Consider the following 21,195-nt stretch of genomic DNA (forward strand, 5'->3'; position numbering starts at 1 on the left):
AGAAACCTTTTTGAGATAAAAAGTCAAAAATGTTTTACATTTGGGGACACTTATTTATTCCTTATGTCCATGCTAAGCCACCGTACAACAACGCTCTGTAAAGTAATATGTTTTTTACTGCACACACGTGTCTAAACTCATTGTAGTATAGCGCCGTCAAAATATGTACGCTAAGAATACACACGAATACGATCGGAGGTAACACACGAGGCTATACTAACAAATCATAGTTGGAGAAAACTACCGTTGTTTACTTGTTCTTGAAGACTTTCAAAATGGTAACTGTTTCTCAAATTGAAACACGTCTCATTCAGTTTTTTCATTAATTCTCCGCATCATCCGTAACATTTAGGCACAATTAAGTTTTACGGTTAGCGTAAAGATACTGTACCTTTACTCTCGTTACACGTACAAGCTAGGCTAGTACAGTCTGACCCGCACACCTCACAGTCACACTGTGTTACGTGTTCCTTCAAGTATTAGTTTTGCGAAATTAAAGGTCCAATTGTATGTGAAATTTTCTGCTCACTGAGGTTATTAACTTAATAAATCCATTTCAATTCAACTTTAAGTGGAGGGGTGATCGATTTGACCAACAAAAGTAAGATGTTGCTTTTGCAAATTTTATGACACTGAAGAGTGAATCTTTAGCCAAGAATCACACCAGTTGACGGGACAAACTAAAACGAATGACAGCGAATGACCGAATGACAATTGACTTTGTACAGGGTTAATTATCATTTGCGAATGACAGCGAATGACAGCGAATGACAACGAATGACAACGAAGGACAGTGTTGAGAAGAGATACAGTAGAATGATTAACGGCGTGGAGTAAATGCGGTTATTGGTTTTCTGCGCAAAAACGATTTGAGGAAAATCGCATGTTACGTGGTTGCAGGGTTTTGGTGTAATTTACGGATAGAAACCACAGGGAAAGTTTTTGTGTGAGAATGCGCTTGAGTGCTGTGTTTTTTACCTTTGTAGATTTATATAGAAAGATAACTGAAGCCGTTTCAAGATTATATTATTGTTAGTTTGTAACAATTGATATCGGAAAAATGACGTTAAATTTACTTTTTAAAATCAGACTCACAATTTCGCCTACTATAAGGTGCGTTTTTATCTTGTCCGTACTTTACTAGACCTAGATACCCACAAAGTCTGAACTGTGATATCCGGTTGAAGCAAATGTCTGTGCTGTCATTATTATCATTCGTTTTAGTCAACGCAATTTTTTAGTGTGTACAAAATATTGTCATTCGTTATGTGTAACGCAATTGTCATTCGTTTTAGTAACACCCCAGTTGACAACAACCGCATTTTGTAGCTTATTGCAGTGACAATTTATTTTGCATACAAAAGGATGACCACTTTTTTGGTGAAGCTAAAATGTTCTGTGACTTTTTTGTGTGTGACACAATCATGTAAAGTTTCAGCAATATCATACAGTAATTGGTCAACTGGGAGACTCTAAAGCTTTGGTGATTTGGCATGGAATGACTGTCTGGGCCTAAACAAAAACTAATCAGTTTATCAGTGGGAAAATTAAGTACTGGAATGTAATTTGTGGGAAACTTTGTGTATTAAATCTAATGTTTAATAATTTGTATATTGATAGTCCTGAGTTAAGCTGTTGCATCTCGTTAAGTAAGATTGTGAAGCATGTAATAATTATATGGCGAGTAAAATACTACAAGGCTTTATCAGATGACAGGCTTGGCAGCTCAAAATAAAATGCACCCTTCAAGCCTTGAGCACTGGAAAACTTGCTACAGTAGAGTGAAAGAAAGAAAATACTAGGCAAACTTCAAAAATCCAATTAGGCCCAGGGCCTAGGCATACTATACAGTACGTACAATAAGTGCAAAAGGATCTGATATTTCGATCCTAGCAGGATCTGCTTTTAGAAAGCAATTAAATTCTAGAGAGGAGTGGAGTTTTTATCTTAAGAAGATCAAAGATGTAAGTTGAATTTTCCTTCTTTCCTATCTTCAGCCTCAAAATGAGCATATTGAACTTCACAGGAAGAGGCATGGGTACAGACTGGATTATCATGAAAGAAAGTAAGTTTTGCTTTTTGTTAAGAAAATGTACTTACAATTCAACAGCCAGTTGAGTAAGGAGCTGATTCCACACGATTATAATTATCATTTTATAATTTTAGGTTTACAGTCTTGTTCAGGGCCAAGGCCTTCTCACACGACTTTACAACTTAACCCTGGTAATTGGTAACTTGTCACACCTACACACCAAAGTGTGCACAATTCAATCAATCTCTCCTGGGGCACCACACAATCACGTGTCCCCCGGGGGACTTCCCATAGGGTGCAGCCACAAACCGGCTCACACAACTATATTTACAAGTTATATACCTCGCAAGTCCCCATTTATACACCTGGGTGAAGAGAGGCAATGGAGATAAAGCGCCTTGCCCAAGGACACAACGTAATGATCTGGCCAGGGCTCGAACCTGTAATCGGGAGGGGACAAATATTATGTTCATACTTTGGTGTGTGTTCTTTGTCTTTTTAAACCCATTGACCAACACGAAAACAAGGAGTAGTAATATTTGATTAGAAAGTTAACCAGAATTGATGTTACAATTTTAAACATGCAGTAAAATGTCAGTAATTTTAAAAAGTCAATATGCAAGTAATGCTGAAGGTGATCCTTCCTGAAAAATAAATCTTTAAATCATTTTGGCTGTCAACCATCTATATCTTCCTGCTGTCCTTCAAAAACCACCCGGTCGTAAAGTTGCATTTATCAAATGGCGGAAACTAATGCAAGAGAAGTCGTCATTCTGCCAACTCACAAACCAGGGGTCAGAAACAGCATCGAACCCTGTGTGTAACTTCCATTGAAGCACTGAAAATACAAAGATTTTGTACACAAAACTCCAACTCAACACAAAAGTGCATTTATGTAGCATTAAGAATTTATCAAGCATTTTCCCATTTTGTTCCCAGCACTGTTTAGAAATAAAATTTATGCTTGTTCCAAAATATTAGACATTGCAGAACTTTGTGAACTACTTTACACAAGAAATGTTTTGATTAGTCGGATAGCATAATAAAGACATCAACTCCTATGGATAAAGACCACCAGCATGGGAAACTTTCAAATCCTATGGATCATAAAGACCCTCAACTTGGGAAGCTTATTAATTGCCGACCTTGTCAGCCTCATGTCACTTACAGTAATTAAATGGATGTTTAAGTTAAATCATGGATATGTTATCATATCTTGCAACCATAATACTACAGTATTTCACACTGTAGAGATGAAAGGAAAGACACTTTTCTCAACAGGATAAAATAGGTCTGTGGATGAACTCAGCAGCATGAAAGACCTTTCCTGTTGTTTCAATTCTGTCAGCCTCAAATCACTGTATGTATTGGATGTTGTAATATACTTTATAGATCATGAATAAAGTATGTAAACACGCACACACCTTTCTCTCACTGAAGTAGAACTTTGCAATATCAATTACCTCTCCAATGTGTCAATATTTTCCTTTTTCTACTCCTCAGACGAAAGAGGGAAGCAAGGGAGCCTCACAAGAGATCACATAAAGCCAGGATGCTGACTGGAATCAAGTAAATTTATAACAATATATCAATATAACATATAATATATTATATAACAATATCTCAAATTGTTCACTTGTATTAACTGTTGTATGCAATTCCCTTTTCTTTGGTATGCCGTCGATAATTCACTGAATAAAGAAAATAGAGAAATTTCTGAGTACTCAGTTGAGATTCAGTTTTAATTGATCATCAGTAACAACAAGAAACCCATGTTATGGAATTTTGGCTCCAAACAAACATCTATTGATTCAGAAACAGGGAGTTATGGATGATTTCATGGAGTTTGAAAAATGTATGGCTCTCTTTGAAAGGTAACAATGTGCCTGGTGCAAAGTATAATTTGAAATGCAACCGAGTCAGTCCAGTAAGGTAACTGAATGGCGTTTGCTTCTAATTGTTACATCTGCAATCAAGGCTTTCATAGGTATTAAGAACTATGCATCAAAGATTAATCTGTCTGTGAAGAACCGCTTTACAAAGGCATCCGAGTGCATAACCATTTTGTCGTCTTTCAGGGCCAAACTGTACCACAAGCAACGTCATGCTGAGAAGATACAGATGAAGAAAACGTAAGTTAGACCAAGGAATGATTATTTTAAAGGGACTGTGTGGTATATTACCACAAGAAATGATTATTTCAAAGGGATTGTTTGGTAAGTTACCCCAAGAAGGTAGAAGGGAACAACTACCTATACTCTATGCCAACTTTTTGCTGTTAAGTTTCCTCATGTGAAGTGAGGTCATGCTTTTTCAAATACTTAAAAAGTGATTTACTGCATCAGAACTATATGTTATGACTGTATTCAGCAACTGCAATAAGATGTGTGGCGTCCAGTGAATATAACCAGGACAAGTTAAGTGCTGGTCACCATGTTTCAGCATTCTGGCCAATGCCAGTCACTGTGATCAAATGTCTAGAATTCTCTCAAGAAGCTAGTCATGGCAGTCCTGCTGCAATAGTGCTGGTGAGTAAGGTATAAGTTCTGATTGGTGAGTCCCAGCTGATGATGATTGCCGCCAACCGGCGAAGCTACATCGCTGCTGAGACAATGTGAGAGAAAGAAGAATGTAAATGGTTATCATTGCTACATATAGCTGAGCAACGTTGCTTTCACTTCTATCTCTATTATGAGTCACAGTACACACTACTATCTCCATTGTTAGTCAGAGTACACACCACTATCTCCATTGTTAGTCACAGTACACACTACAATCTCCATTGTTAGTCACAGTACACACTACTATCTCCATTGTTAGTCACAGTACACACTACTATCTCTATTGTTAGTCACAGTACACACCACTATCTCCATTGTTAGTCACAGTACACACTACAATCTCCATTGTTAGTCACAGTACACACTACTATCTCCATTTTTAGTCACAGTACACACTACTATTTCTATATTGTTAGTCACAGTACACACTACTATCTCCCTTGGCAGCATAAAGATGCACGAGGAGCGCAAAACCAAGAAGAAGGACAATGATGAAGTTCCCGAGGGCGCTGTGCCAGCTTATCTCTTGGACAGAGAGGGCCAGAGCCGAGCCAAGGTCCTCTCTAACATGATCAAACAGAAGAGGAAAGAGAAGGCTGGCAAGTGGGATGTTCCAATTCCAAAAGTCAGAGGGGTGTCAGAAAATGAAGTTTTCAAAGTCCTTAAAACTGGAAAAAGGAGAGGTGAGTATCAAACTTATGTTGATGATCCATGTTAGTGATAGCAGAGAATAATTGAGTACTTTTAAGTCTGTGCAGAAGTTTTGATGGTTCTGAACTTTGGCCATTGGTACAAAACACGCTAAGGTTACTGCGTAAAAAACTGTCGAACACTTGTTTGCACTTGTATAGCAATTTGCTAACTTTACATAGCCTTTAGCATATGCAAACCTGGATCAATGATGTGCTTTATTGCTTGTGATCACAAAAGAATGAGATTCCTCGGACTATAAAGTAAAGAGGTTATTGTGTATTAATATGTCACATATGTTTACACAGTTTGTATAGCAATTTACCCATATTTCACAGCATTTTGCTTATATGCTGTTACATTAATACTTTGTTTTCACAAGGGAGGAGATTTGAATGACTGAATTGAATTAACATAAAGTCTTGGTTCCAAGAGCATATTGGCAATATAATAAGAAATAACAGTAGGTCTACACTGTTGAAATTTTACAGACATCATAGACAAGTAATAAGAAACTGCTGGAAGCTTCGTAACCTTCCTTTAGCAGATAAAGGAAGGTCAATGAAAATCTTCCCTTACTGGTATGTTATAAGATTTCAGAAGATGTTTTAGCAAGGGCTTATTCAATATGATTGATTATTTTTTTTGTTGGTATATGTGGGATGTTATTACGATTCTGTGATGTTTTCTTATTTTACAGCAAAGCAATGGAAACGAATGGTAACCAAGGTCTGTTATGTTGGTGAAGGATTTACCAGAAAGCCGCCCAAGTATGAGAGATTCATTCGCCCAATGGTAGGTGTGCTACAGTTGATCCTGAGGGACATTCTATGTTAGCTAGCTACATGATAAACACCCGGCTAGTAGGTATGCTACATTTGATCAAGGACATTCTATGTTAGCTAGCTACATGATATACATCTGGCTAGTAGGTGTGCTACAGTTCATCAGGGACATTCTATGTTAGCTAGCTACATGATATACACCCGGCTAGTAGGTGTGCTACAGTTGATCAGGGACATTCTATGTTAGCTAGCTACATGATATACACCCGGCTAGTAGGTGTGCTACAGTTGATCAGGGACATTCTATATTAGCTAGCTACATGATATACACCCGGCTAGTAGGTGTGCTACAGTTGATCAGGGACATTCTATGTTAGCTGGCTACATGATATACATCTGGCTAGTAGGTGTGCTACAGTTGATCAGGGACATTCTATGTTAGCTAGCTACATGATATACACCCGGCTAGTAGGTGTGCTACAGTTGATCCTGAGGGACATTCTATGTTAGCTAGCTACATGATATACATCCGGCTAGTGGGTGTGCTACAGTTGATCAGGGACATTCTATGTTAGCTAGCTACATGATATACACCCGGCTAGTAGGTGTGCTACAGTTGATCCTGAGGGACATTCTATGTTAGCTAGCTACATGATATACACCCGGCTAGTAGGTGTGCTACAGTTGATCCTGAGGGACATTCTATGTTAGCTAGCTACATGATATACATCTGGCTAGTAGGTGTGCTACAGTTGATCAGGGACATTCTATGTTAGCTAGCTACATGATATACACCCGGCTAGTAGGTGTGCTACAGTTGATCCTGAGGGACATTCTATGTTAGCTAGCTACATGATATACACCCGGCTAGTAGGTGTGCTACAGTTGATCCTGAGGGACATTCTATGTTAGCTAGCTACATGATATACACCCGGCTAGTAGGTGTGCTACAGTTGATCTGGGACATTCTATGTTAGCTAGCTACATGATATACACCCGGCTAGTAGGTGTGCTACAGTTGATCAGGGACATTCCTTGTTAGCTAGCTACATGATATACACCCGGCTAGTAGGTGTGCTACAGTTGATCCTGAGGGACATTCTGTGTTAGCTAGCTACATGATATACATCTGGCTAGTAGGTGTGCTACAGTTGATCAGGGACATTCTATGTTAGCTAGCTACATTATATATAACCAGCTAGTTCTTTGTGTTGCCAAACAAGGAGTATAACTGTACACATTTTCAGGCATATGTCAAAGTTACAGGTTCCTAGCAGGATCTTCTTCAGAGGCTAATTTAACCTGTAAAGAAGATAGCAAACAGTGCTCGTCTTCTAAATACAGTGTTGATTGTATGTAGAGTAGATATGTCTCACTTGACTGACTCATGTTCTAACTTGTAATGCCAATCTGGACTATTTGGGTGGCATAAGTGGTCAACCTTGGAAGACAGTTAATAAGATTTGATTGGCTGTGTGTGATATACATGTATGCTTAGTGTACCATTCTTAGACAAAGTTACACAAGCAGCACTAAAGTCTCAACTTGTTTAGATTAATGATGAGTTGATTTCAAATCCAAGGGATGTATTTTGAAGGTAACTGTTCTTTCTTTTTCCAGATAAACTGGTGGTGTCTCCAGGAACATTAACATATATTGTAGTTTGTAGTCTAGTGTGTTTAAACATTTAACAGTGACTAATGCTACTAATTTAATCGTGATCAAGAGTTCAAGTATGATCAGTCTCACTCTCAATCAAGGCTCCTGGGATTCAGCTTTCAAGATATTAAATATTTAAATATATTAACGTTTTCTTTTTTCCAGGCACTAAGATTCAAGAATGCACATGTAACTCACCCTGAACTAAAAGCTACCTTCTTTCTGCCTCTGATCGGTGTTAAAAAGAATCCAAGCTCACCGACGTACACATCTTTAGGAGTTATAACAAAGGGTACAGTTATCGAGGTAAGACTGTTCTTCAAAACACTCGGATACAAATGTGCCCTCTAATTAGAAACTATGGTTTTTCAAACAAGTTTAGTCATTCTGTGAAAATGTGCATGTTTAGATTAGTTTATGCTGCCGTAGCATGTGGCCTTGGAATGGTCAAACATCGTTCGTTGCACATGACATAAATGTTTGAATACGTTAGTTGTGACTGTACAGCACACTCAAGTAACTCACCTCAGCCGCCGTGGATTGATCTTAGGATCAATTCAGTAGACAAGGTTTAAAGATGAATTAAAAGGTGTGAAGACTCTTGCACAAAGAAACATCTCATGTCGGTGATCTGACCTAGTTTCGAATGAGTTGTAACAGAAGTGTTGGACACCACCATCGATCCCAGAAAATAAACACACAGCTTGCTACCGTCGGTAATTTGACACTAGTGTACAGTCAATACATACAGCTACGGTCAATACCCACAACACAGTGTACATAGCAGCATGAACATCTCAGGTCTAGATAAAAGATAACAAGGTATTACGTTTCATTACTGTCTGCATTTTATAGCGACAAGAGTAAAACGTCATTTGCAAGCAACAGAAAGTTAACTTTTTCAGAGCGCGGCACGCTGTTTGGGGCGAGTCTTCAATGCCTTAAAGGCATGAAACTAACTTTGAATAGGTTGGACCCATTAGCATACACTGCTGTCTGTGCAGGCTGTATTTCTATACTATGTTCACAATTTTCAGAAACATCTAAGGTTCAACCAGTAGTACAGTTGCTGGTTAAGTACACAGAACACAACGTCAGTTCATAAGATGCAACACAAATCTCGGTGGGCAAACATGATAGTATAATGGCATCAAAGAACAAGCTTACAATGCTGGTTTACTTTTACATAGAGAACTAGTTTAGTTAAGAGAAATTTGTATTAAAGGAATTTTTTTAGTGAAAAATGGGATCCAGTCCTTCCGGTCAAATCATTTTTTGTCCTTGTATCGCCCTAATCCTTGCCCTGCGATGAAGTTTAGTTTCTGTGGTAGAGTGGTTGAAAGGTTGGCCCATCCTGCCAGAAAATCTGAATCTAACACTGACTTACGTCGAAACGTGATGTCAGTGCGACGCATTGGTCAGGATCGATCAGATCTCACTCTAAGCTTGGCCTTGATACAATACACAGGGATGCATACAGACTTCTCGTACGGCTGTGATTAAAAATCACTCAAATAACAAATATCTGAACAACATGTTATGAAGAAAACCGAGTTGGAGAATTCTGGAGCGCTGTTACTCTTCAATAGATTGCTAACTTGCAACTTCACCGATAAATTTCATTCTTAATCAATATTTTACTTTCAGAAATTTAAAATTTCCTCACTACAGTGTAGATTGCTAATGATAGCATCCCTGCAGCCCTCGAAAACAAAGTGCCGCCATGAAGTAACAGCACTCATCATTCTCCACTATTCAAAATAAATAAGATTAAGTTTGTGCATGGTTCAAAAATTCACTTCTCCTGAAGCATAGGATGAAAAATCCCTGAACTAGGATGAAAAAATTATGGATTTTCCATACACCCAATAAACTGCCACTATAAACTTCCTTTAAGAGGATAGCTTAACATTACAGTTTGGGTCTGCAATGGGGAAATGTCACCACCATCAATTTAGTTCCAAGGGGGCATACCAAAGATTTATAATAACTTAATGGTTAATAGCATGTATACTGGAATAGCTGAAGAAACATTTATTATAGCAATAATTTCTTGCTTGGACTATGATATTTCTGCCTAAAATCACCCTTGTGTTTCCTTTCCAATTTACAGGTAAATGTAAGTGAATTAGGTCTGGTCACACAGTCTGGAAAAGTTATATGGGGTAAGTATATCAATTAAGACTCATCCACTACCTTTACAGGACTTGCTGGTGACAAAACAATGTGAAACCTAATTGAAGAGAAATAATATATTCCACAATGCTAGTTGAAAAGCCCATCTCAATTTTATATGTTCCTAACTTGAGATATGGTTGAATAACTTGATTGAATGTAACCAATTTGACTGGCTAAACCTTTAACTTACTCCATACAGTAAGGTTTCAGTGATATAATGTACTGTAGGCAAATGATTTTTGGAAGCTTTTCTTTAAAACTTAACCTAACTTAACCTTAAAACCTGATATTTTTGGAAAGTTTGCTTAGATGTGAAAGTTCTCTGTACAGTTCTTAGAATATCAGTCATCAAAACGTATCCTTTCTGTAGTCTAAATATGCTCTTCCTGTGTGGATAAATGATTGAAAAATGATAAAGAAAAACAAAGGCATGTCCAGCTGAAATATCCTGATGACATCATCCATTCTGAGATGCCTGGTACCTGGTATTGGGATTACAATTTTCCAACACAACAACAATGAGTCATAGTTTTTGTCTTTTCCTTGGCAGGTAAATTTGCACAAGTCACAAATAATCCTGAAAATGATGGCTGTATTAATGCTGTGCTACTGGTCTGATGGGAGACAAACAGGAGAGGACAGGCAGCAGGACCAATAGGACCGGAGGAGTCAAAGAATACAAGGACTCTCAGTAAAACTGTCATTGAACTCTTTCATGGTTTCTTATTGACTCTCCCTTGCTTTATTTCACAACCACGAATGAACAAAAGCTTTGACCTTCGGATATTGTGTTCCTCATCATGTTGTTGTCTATAGAACAAAGTTTTAAGTAGTAGTAGCGGGGTTATTTTAAGTTCCACTAACTGGGCAGACTGTGCAAGGGCTATGCCAAGCCCTTGCTGATATCTCAGTGAACTTGTTACTGTAGAAGTTAAAATTGCAAAAACTGGTCACTACTAGAAAAGCTGTTGGAACCATGACACATGAGGAAGCTCAGCATCCCATATGTTAAACTGTATGTAAGGGTCTCATGTTTTTTATCCTCTTTTTTGAGTAACTTTTAAGGGGTTGATGAAAGTGACTGTTCTTTAGAAAAGTTAGAGCAGTAATAAGACTTCACTACAAAGTGATGGGTTTCATGCACAAAGCCCAATTAATTAAACATCCATTGAGATGCAGTCAGGAACCAAAAGGGCATTTAAAAGGAACATTGAGTGGTTACTTTTGTATTTGAGCATGTCAACGGTCAAGAACAAGCCCTAGACATGGAAGTAGAAGGTCAAAGGTTACGAAAAGAGGCCAGAGTTGAAGTTTGCAGGAATTGTCTGGTTAACATATGGTATTTGAATATTCATAGTACAATGTCAACAAATGAAATCAAATTTTATATTTCTTTGTTGCTTCTATTAAAGCAGTCATGGAGAGACTGACCTTATTAAAAGATACAAGTAAACATGTACCTGTCATTGTCTTCTGGTGTTTTCTGAATGTGTACAATTGCTGTTTTCATCGTAGTATGTATTCAGGGATGTGCCCACGCTGGGCTGCCCCGCCCAGCAATAAAAATTACCGCCCAGCATCGTCTTAAAAATCGTGAATCCCGCCCAGCACTATTATCACCTAAAATCCCTACATTTGTATGATTATATTCAACATAAATTAGGCCACATGTATCCTCGTTTACTCCCATTTGTCAAGTTCACGTAAACACAGGTGCGGAGATATGGAGTAGGCGTGGCTTTAATCTGCAGCATGCAGTATCACACTACACTAGCTTTGTATACAACTTCAAAAATCGAAACCTAAGACACCTCCCCCAGGACGGCGATCAGTATACCCGGCACTCAGGAAATCCTGGGCAATCCCTCTGTATTATATGAGAGAATCAAGCTTCATATACTAGCCATAGGGTGTTTTATCCAGTGAGCTATATTTGTTTGTTTCCTGCACCTGTCACATGACTAATGTGCTGGCTGCTGTTGTGCGCATCCCACTGTAACTGATTATATCTAATGCAGGGAAATTTGAAATCAGCTTGGATCAAGGTCCCCAAAACATTAACATTATATCTCAAGAAGTGGAAGTTGCAGGAAACTTGTTCAAACTTGGTGTGGTAGCTTGACGATCCGTACTGGTTTTCAGGGATGTCAAAGGTCATTTGAGGTCGTCAGAGGTAAAACTGGAAAACCTTGTAAAACAATAACTCAATATTACGAAGTTTGAAAACATCAAACTTGGCATGTACATGCAACATAGTGAGCTATCGGCTGCTATAGTGATTGGCTGGCATCAAAGGTCATAGTAGGTCACCAGAGGTCAAACTGGAAATGTTCACATAGTGTCTCAAGGAGAGAAGCTTTGATGAATCCCAGGAGCCAAAATACGTCTCGCTCTTCAGGTACAGAGCACTGCACCACGGCAGCTGTTGATATACAATGCTCGTTTCTAATATTTAAAAGCAAGAAACCATATGAGAGGGCGGCAAATGCAAACTGCCGTCACCGGGGATCGAACCCAGGAGCCAAAATACACCTCGCTCTTCAGGTAGAGAGCACAACCGCTGTGCCAGGGCAGCTGTTGATATATAATGCTCGTTTTTAATACTTAAAGTTTCTAATGAAAGCAAGAGACCATATGAGAGGGCGGCAAAAGCAAACTGCCGTCACCGGGGATCGAACCCAGGAGCCAAAATACGTCTCACTCTTCAGGTAGAGACAAGGGCGGCGGAAGCACTTTTAATCTGGGGGGACACCGATGTCGAAGGGCACTTTGCAGAAATTCGATTGGACTGATGCAGCCTGATATTTAGTACCCTTTATAACTCTTATTGTATTATCTTATTTGCGTATACACATCACTCCATCAACGTCCCCCACCCCCACCCTCAAGGAAAAAATGCATACTAGCACTGCAATATCCAATGTGGAAATTGGGAAACAAGGAACAAGTTTTCTTTCGAGACAAAATGAGGTGAAATCATTATAAAGTCCCTGCACACGCGATCGATACATGCATGAAAGCTAATGAAATATGTCAAAATACGAAAGGATGGGTTAGGTTATGGGATATTAAAACTATACTAACTATTCATAGTATAGGCTATAAATGGCTTCTGCTTATTGAAAAGTCACAATGTAATACAGGTGCGTATCCAGGGGGGGGGGCGTTGGGGGCGCGCGCCCCCCGGGTAAGAAAAAGAGGAGAGAAAAAAAAGAGAAGAAAAAAGGAAAAAAAGAGGGGGAAAAAGAGGAGGAGGAGAGGAAGGAAGGGAAAAGAAAAAGAAGAAAGAGAGAAAAGGGAGAAAAGGAGGGAGTAAAAGAAAAATGCGAAGACACCGGGAAGAGAAAGAGAAACAGTGACATCATTACAGCGCTGAACGGTAGCCAGTGACGGATCAATGATTTCGTAAAAGTGTGACTCACCCTACCCCTTACACCGACAACTCCATTTTTTGACGTTTCCATTTTCCTCTCTCACTAATGATCTATATATATACTATATATGGTCTATCATAACGCGTGTGTAGAATTGTGCTATGAAACCAACTGTGGCTGGTCTCGAACTCGACCGTGTCGTCGGGGAACATGACGCAATTTGGGATGGGGGCTACCGCCCGCCCCCCCATTCATCATTTTTTTAAATGATATCGCTAAGTAATTTCAAAGTAGAAAGTGCTTAGATGCAACTTACAAGGCCTGGGAAGTGTCATTTCCAGCCATCTGGGAGGCATTTTCGGCCAAAATTTGCTTGTACGCTTCGCGCTAACAAATGGTCCTGGGTAGTGCCATTTCCAGCGATCTGGGAGGCATTTTCGGCCAAAATTTTCTTGTACTCTTCGCGCCAACCTATGGTGGCGCTACGCTTAGATAAATTGCCTACAGGCTTCACCCCTCTCTTGGCAAATTCCTCGCTACGCGCGTGTTCGAATATGTAACGCAAACAGCAGATATCACATCATATCAGTGAGCATGAACATGGCGTTCCAGGATGAAAAGCCTCAAAACTGTCCGACCTGCCTGAAAAAATAACCAAAAATTTTCGCGCGCTTCGCACGCGTTCAACGTGTTACTGTCAATATCATATAAGCAAGCATCGGTTATTACATCGCATGCCATCATGTACCGTACGGTCCGTTAAAATTGCGCAGTATACCGCGGGATGCTAATGTAAACAACGACATGTCTCATGTAGATGTATAAAAAGCATGGAGGTCCAATTATGTCAAAACTCTCTTTTACATTAGTAATGGCGAATTAGGGGCTGCACCCCCGCCGCGCAGTGGCGGAGCGTCCATACGGTCAGGGGGCGGATGCCCCCCCCCCTGACGGACTCAAATGGACTGCTGGCGCCTTTTTCAGCTCTTTTTTATTGCGCTCTCATCTACTTATTGACATTTGTCACATTTTGTTGGTGTAATTTGGCGATGACACCTTATTCTTCGTTTATCTGCAGGCCCGGAAAGGGTCATTTCCGGCGATCTAGGGAGTATCTTTACTCAAAAAATTTCTGTACGCTACGCGCCAACCAGTGGTGGCGCTCCGCTTAGATAGTGTCGAAAGCGCCCCTACAGACCATTCTCGCCCCTCCTGACCAATAGCCCTAGCTCCGCCACTGCCGCCGCGCCTCCTACGCCTATGTGTGTAGTGTTCGGTTTTCGGAAATATCTGCTATTTTTTCATTTCCTTCAACCAAGTTTTATAATAGCCGTTATAAGAGGTTTTATTATTTGTACATGCACCAATAAATTAACTGTGTCTGAATTTTCGAAAATTTCTGACCAACATTCTGCATCACACTTCCCTCTACTCGTGCAATTTTGACCGGTCTGTTAGGGGTTGAAGGAAGTTTTTCTATATTGGTTGTCCATAGATGACATTTTTTACAACATTATGGGTATGTTTTCAAGTGAGTTTATTCACGAGAAATGTGAATTTTCAAATTCTAAACAAATACGGGGCATAAAACCTTGAAAAGTGGGGTTGACGGGTATTGTGGGCCGCGACGTAGAATCACCTACAAAAGCAAAGACCCACAGGAGATGCGATCAGGTCGAACATGATGTGTGCCGGGTTGACAATCTTCAAAAAGGTTATGGATGGGAAAAACTATTAGGAAATACTTGGTTCTCAGGCAAAAAGTGTACATCTGGTTGGTCATTTCAAGCCTGAGAAGTGCCGTTTCCGGTGATCTGGGGGGTATCAAAACAAGAAATTTTCTTGTACGCTGCGCGCCAACCGATGGTGGCGCTCCGCTTAGATAGTAATTCGCGCCCCCCGGGTTTGAAAATCCTGGATACGCGCCTGTAATATAGCAATGCATTTTTGGAAATGCAATAGAATTTTTTTTTAAATTGAATATGCATAATGTAACTCACCAGAGTGTTAGAAGCAGTTGCGAAGCTATAGGGGTATTGATCAGGGGGTCGAGAATGGTCTGCAGGGGCGCTTTCGACACTATCTAAGCGGAGCGCCACCACAGGTTGGCGCGGAGCGTACAGACATTTTTTGAGTAAAGATACTCCCCAGATCGCTGGAAATGACCCTTTCCGAGCCTTTCTAATTTGTAGATAATGTGACAAATGTCAATGGGTAGATGAGAGCACAATAAAAAAGTGAATAATCGCGAATAAGTAAAAAGTGGTAAAAAGCTGAAAAGGGCGCCAGCAGTCCATTTGAGTCCGTCAGGGGGGCATTCGCCCCCCTGACTGTATGGACGCTCCGCCACTGCCTCCCCCCCCCCCTTGCGTGTAGCACTTTCACTACAGTGAATGAGTTTTAAGTTAGACTTACCTGTAACAGTGACCCTGAAGTTGCGTCCAAAACACCGGGCACACTCGGCAGGAGTAGCTCTGAGCGAGCACCGAGAACAACAGCACAATGGCGAGGACGACCTTCATCTTCAGACTAGTTACAGATCTTTTCGAAAGCGAACGTTGAAAGGAACGGTAGAATGTTGCAAAATGATTGAAATAGCTGGTAAATGCCCACTTTTATAAAGGGTAATATTCATTAAAAAGTCAACCCGAATTTTAAGTTGGCTCAGTTCCAGTTAATATTATCTCGAAGTCAGACGCCACGCCCAATGGCACTCTTGTGGTAAATTTCCGACGAATCACAACCGCGTGTTCTTTGCGCCATCGTCTGAGACGAGTTAAGAGACGTTAAATAATACAACTTTTAAATAAGCAGGGGCGACGCTGATTGCCACAAAATTCGACGGGTAGTGCAAATATGACTTATGTGCCTTTGACAAAAATTGGTGGAGGAGGGGGCCAAGAATACGAACACTCTTTCCATTCCGTTCCCCAAATTCCAGTACTTGAAAGGTCTTACTATTAATCGCATTTTAATTAATTTTTCGACAAAGGGATATATACTTTGGATATACTTTCCTACTAACAAAAGTGGCACTTCGTATTTAATATAAATGTGCCCGCATTTTTTAGACTTCCGCATAATTTAGATTAGAAAAAAAGGACCCGTTCCCCCTTTGCGCCTCACCCCTCCCTCCATTAATATTATTATAACGGCGACAAGAAGACATTGGCTATGTACACTGCCGACTAAGAACTTAACCTGTTATTTCCCAGCAACAATCCATACATTGTTTAATACAGCAGCATGAAGTAGAACTTTAGAATTACTGTCCAACTTACCGTTTCCAAAGATTATTGAAAGATTTGAATAATTTGAAGTTAAGAACAAAAACACACACACACACGTATTGATAAATTAAAAACAATTATCTCTTGTTAACAATGACCCATTGTTGTAATCAATTGCGTCATGAATACATTTATAGTGCATACTAATCAGTTATAACATCATGCTAGTTGAATTCTGGGTTACTTTACATATATTAGTAGTTTTATATTTGAGGGAACCGATCGTCTATTCCAGCTAAACTAATACAATTGGAAAAGTGCATAGAAATTAATGGCTAGGACGGGACTCGAACCAGTGACCTGCTGGATGACACTGGTTCGAATCCTTTCCTAGCCAATAATTTCTTTGAAGGGGACGGGAGGGGGGGGGGAGGCACCTGCGCCCTTAAAAAAAATAAAGTACTCACGACAAACCTCAAAATGTGTCCTCTCTCGTTCATAAATAAATTCAACCGTTTGAGTTCCGACGGTTTAGCTGGTTAATTCTTCTTATTGTAAACCTGATTACTGGATAATTATGTGGACTGTTAACTTTGTTTGCCTTCCTCTAGTTTGTTTTCTGCATACGTCCATATCAAAACAGGGGATGTCATGGGGAAGTCGTTACAATAATAATGATGATAGTAATATCTGTTTAACCATTGAAAAACACATTGCAAATTACTTTTCTTTCAGTAGGTGCCCAAAAAATTCTCAGCACATTGCCCGAATTTTCACAATGTTTGGGGTTGGGGGCTGCATCCCCCCCCCCCGCGTCCTACGCCTATGTTACGAAAGACATTGCATTTGGTGACAATGTACAGACTGTTATGAGAATTTGTTAAATTGTATATTTGCAGGCATCCTTGGGGTAATAATGAAGTTAACACCCAGCTAGTATTGATTCAGCAATGTCAATATTGTGATACGGAAGGGTGAAAGTTGTTAGCGGTTTTAATTGATAAATCCTTTTGGAAAAGGTCGAGGGTTTGGCCCAATTTTGTAATCTTTTATTAATTTGTTTGTATCATTTTAATTGTTCCCTGTACAATTCGAAACTTATGCACTCAAACGAGTCAAACCACATGTGGAATTTCCTCCCCATTTCACTGAATTAATTAATTTTTGCTTTGTATTGTTTTCCAGTGTTCTATTTAGGGGTTTTGTAGCAAGTTCAGAATGCCATATACGACTGACTATGAGATTTAAAAAAATTCCAGTTTCCAAGACAGTTACCTTCAAAAATATGCTAAACCTCTGGAATGTTCTTTATGGCTAAATTGATGACGTCAGTTACAGTGCAGGTCTGTAAATATTAGTTATTCCTTTTTCTGTTTTTTTTTTAGAAATTCCTTATAGCTCAACCAAAACATATTCTTTTCCACTTGATATAAAATAACAGAGTAACCTAGGTTACAAGACATTCAAAACCATTTGTCCTTGACACGTTTGTAAAAACAACAATTTTAACATGTTACCTGAGGCCATAGTAAAAGTTTTATATTTTCCTGTTGTGCTTTCTGTAATATTTGAGGAACTGCCCTAATACCCCGGTCCCACGAACGCGGTCTTGCTTCAAGCACGGAAAGGTGGAGCAAAAACTGTAACCGCAGATAAGCCCTGCAATTTGAACCCGCGTTTCAACGAGTTAACTCCGGGCATAGCGGCAGGCTTGGAAAACCTTGGAAAACGTCCGAACCTGGTTATTGCAATAGAGAATATGAACAACGATCGACAGCTATGCAGTGAGTCTTTTCGCGGGGGGTATATATCATCCAAGCAGCGCACACACGCTATTTTCTACCGGGGCTTACCCGATACGGCCAACGTTTACTATCTTTGAAAAAGTCAATGCACTGGGCAGGGAAATCATTGTTCCTATCTGAAGCGCAATATTTTGAGTGCAATGAGTGGTACGACTTTTCGCGGGGGTTAAGTAAAACAAATCTCTCATAGTTTCCAAAATGAAAATAAAATAAAATGGAAAACCTAAATATATTCATATCAATAATATCTAGCAGATATGCCGACTTTGTGTGCGTACAATTGTTCCAACAACCCCGGAAAAATATCTGTTTTCACACTTTACCCAAAAGAAATATTTAAACCCTAACACAAAATGGTTGGGCTGGGCTCGATGTCCGCACCTGTTTATACTGTACCATTGAACTTCATGTTATTACTTTCTAATACAGAGTTCGCAGTATTCGAAGTGAACGTATTGGTTTTGGTGTGCTTTTACGAACATTCGCCTCATCGACTAGGCTTTGTAGGTCTAGAACACCCCTCCTTTGTTCAAGGGCGGCGGAAGCACTTTTAATCTGGGGATGGGGGGGGGGGCCACCGACATCGAAGGGCACTTTGCAGAAATTCGATTGGACTGATGCAGCCTGATATTAAGAACCCTTCATAACTCTTATTGATTATCTTATTTGCGTATACACATCACTACATCAACGCCCCCCCCCCCACCCTCAGTGGCGGAGCTTGGGGTCTGGTCAGGGGGCGAGAATGGTTTGTAGGCCGGGGCGCTTTCGACACTATCTAAGCGGAGCGCCACCACAGGTTGGCGCGGAGCGTACAGAAATTTTTTGAGTAAAGATACTCCCTAGATTGCCGGTAATAACCCTTTCCGGGCCTTGCTAATTGCAGATAACCGAAGAATAAATAGGTGTCATCGCCATTTTGTCAGAAAATTACACCAACAAAATGTGACAATGTCAATAGGTATTTGAGAGCGCAATAAAATAGTCAATAATCGCGAATAAGTAAAAAGTGGTAAAAGCTGAAAAGGGCGCCAGCAGTCATTTTGAGTCCGTCAGGGGGGCATCCGCCCTCTCTGACTGTATGGACGCTCCGCCACCGCCCCCACCCCTCAAGGAAAAATGCATACTAGGCCTGCAATATCCAATGTGCACATTGGAATCAAGGAACAAGTTTTCTTTCGATGAGACAAAATGAGGTGAAAATATAAAGTCCAAGTCCATACACACGCGATCGATACATGCATGAAACATGTCAAAATAAGAAAGGATGGGGTATAGGTTATGGGCTATAAAAACTAAACTCATTATTCATAGTAGGCTATAAATGGCTTCTGCTTAATACAAAGTCACAATGTAATATAGCAATGTATTTTTGGAAATGTATTAGGATTATTTTTTGGACACATTGAATATGCTTAAAAGCACTCACCAGAATGTTAGAAGCCTTGTGGTGGTAAACATTTGAGTTTGACCCACAGAAATTCATTAAAACTTCTCAATTAGGATTAGATGATCTCTTACTGAAATATCGCTGACCTAATAAGGTGATCAAGAGTACAATTTTTTATGTAGAGAAAGGGCACATTTTTATCCTGAGGAAAAGTGGGGGGCACGTGCCCCCTGTGCCCCCCCCCCGGTTCCGCCGCCCTTGCCTTTGTTACTAGATCAATTCATGCTGGCTAAATATACATTCATCTCACCTGGTAGGCCTACGCATAACTATTTGAAGAAAAAGTATTTTGTACATCCCCTTATGTCTTATGATCAGATGTAAGATAACGTGGTTCAATTATGACTCCTAAGCAGCGTTTATAATTCATTTCTTACACTTTACAAATTGGCGGGAAATTAGTGCTAACCCAAACGATGGTCGCGGGAAATCTTACAAGTGTAACACGTCATATCTTTCGTCCACCGTTATTTTGTTGTTGTTTTTTGTTGTTGTTTATTTCGGACCATATTCTGAATGACGTGAAACGAAACTCGCTGGCCTGCCAAAATCCCGATAACGCCACCCCCCCCACCCACAGTTAAACAACAGTATGCTATCTTTAAAAGAATTGTCTGGTAGCCCTTAGACCGTTACCTTAAAGCCAATAAATAATTTTCCAAATATGCGTTTGACAGAGAAACTATTTTTAATCGTTTAGGATGGATATTTCAAATATACTTGAACAGTAGAGAACGTGACGTCATCTTCGCAAATGCAGATGGCGACGTAACCCACGATCCATACAGTTCCTGCAGTAATCACGACAAATACCGCGTTCGAATACAGATTAATTTCTTTGTTAATTTTCGGTGAAATTCAATATAAATTATATATGTTTTAAAAACATCGTTGAGCCGTCATATACATATGTAGTGCATCGGTGTTTTCGTGGTTTTTGTGTAACACGACAAAAGTTTGAACAGAAGACTTCGTTGTTTATCCTTTTGCTGTGAAGTTGATCCGTGAATTTTATCTCAGCAAATTTTTCTTATTTATATGTTTCAATTATAATATTTTTCTTAAATATATTCCATTGATAACGATTGCTGTGGTTACAACTATTCCATGTGTTATAACTGTACCCACATATTTCCCCTCTATTCAGTTTGAATTCATATGCTTTCACAATTTTTAGTTTATGAGCAACTTAAATCCATCTTCTATTCGTTGAAAGTCCGATATTGGGGGGGGGGGGGTACACCCCTCAGTCCGACAAGTTTTCGGTCCGAAAATGAAATACACGTTTTCAGTCCGAAAATAAAATACACGCTTTCAGACTGAAAACGTGTAATGCATGTTTTTCAGTATGAAAATGATATACACGTTTTCAGACTGAACACGTGTAGTAAACGTTTTTCAGTCCGAAAATGAAATGCACGTTTTCAGTCC

At 39.7% G+C, this 21,195-nt stretch overlaps 1 protein-coding gene across 1 annotated transcript; it reads left to right on the plus strand.

Moving 5' to 3' along the window:
* Window positions 1–121: 121 nt before the first annotated feature.
* LOC139968067 (ribosome biogenesis protein NSA2 homolog) lies at window positions 122–11,340 on the plus strand. The gene is made up of 9 exons (XM_071972408.1): window positions 122–278; window positions 1,998–2,065; window positions 3,536–3,601; window positions 4,111–4,164; window positions 5,041–5,276; window positions 5,984–6,078; window positions 7,893–8,033; window positions 9,841–9,892; window positions 10,456–11,340. Exons 1-9 carry the CDS (start codon window positions 276–278, stop codon window positions 10,521–10,523), a joined length of 783 nt encoding a protein of 260 aa, XP_071828509.1. The 5' UTR covers window positions 122–275; the 3' UTR covers window positions 10,524–11,340.
* The last annotated feature ends 9,855 nt before the right edge of the window (window positions 11,341–21,195 follow it).

The sequence above is a fragment of the Apostichopus japonicus genome, chromosome 1 (assembly GCF_037975245.1).
Source record: "Apostichopus japonicus isolate 1M-3 chromosome 1, ASM3797524v1, whole genome shotgun sequence".
Classification (NCBI taxonomy): domain Eukaryota; kingdom Metazoa; phylum Echinodermata; class Holothuroidea; order Aspidochirotida; family Stichopodidae; genus Apostichopus; species Apostichopus japonicus.

What these genes read in the sequence shown, in the direction of transcription:
- LOC139968067 (XM_071972408.1), top strand. An exon ending in CTGGATTATCATGAAAGAAA is followed by an intron (nt 2,066 to 3,535) that starts GTAAGTTTTGCT and finishes TCTACTCCTCAG; the next exon opens with ACGAAAGAGGGAAGCAAGGG. An exon ending in TAAAACTGGAAAAAGGAGAG is followed by an intron (nt 5,277 to 5,983) that starts GTGAGTATCAAA and finishes CTTATTTTACAG; the next exon opens with CAAAGCAATGGAAACGAATG.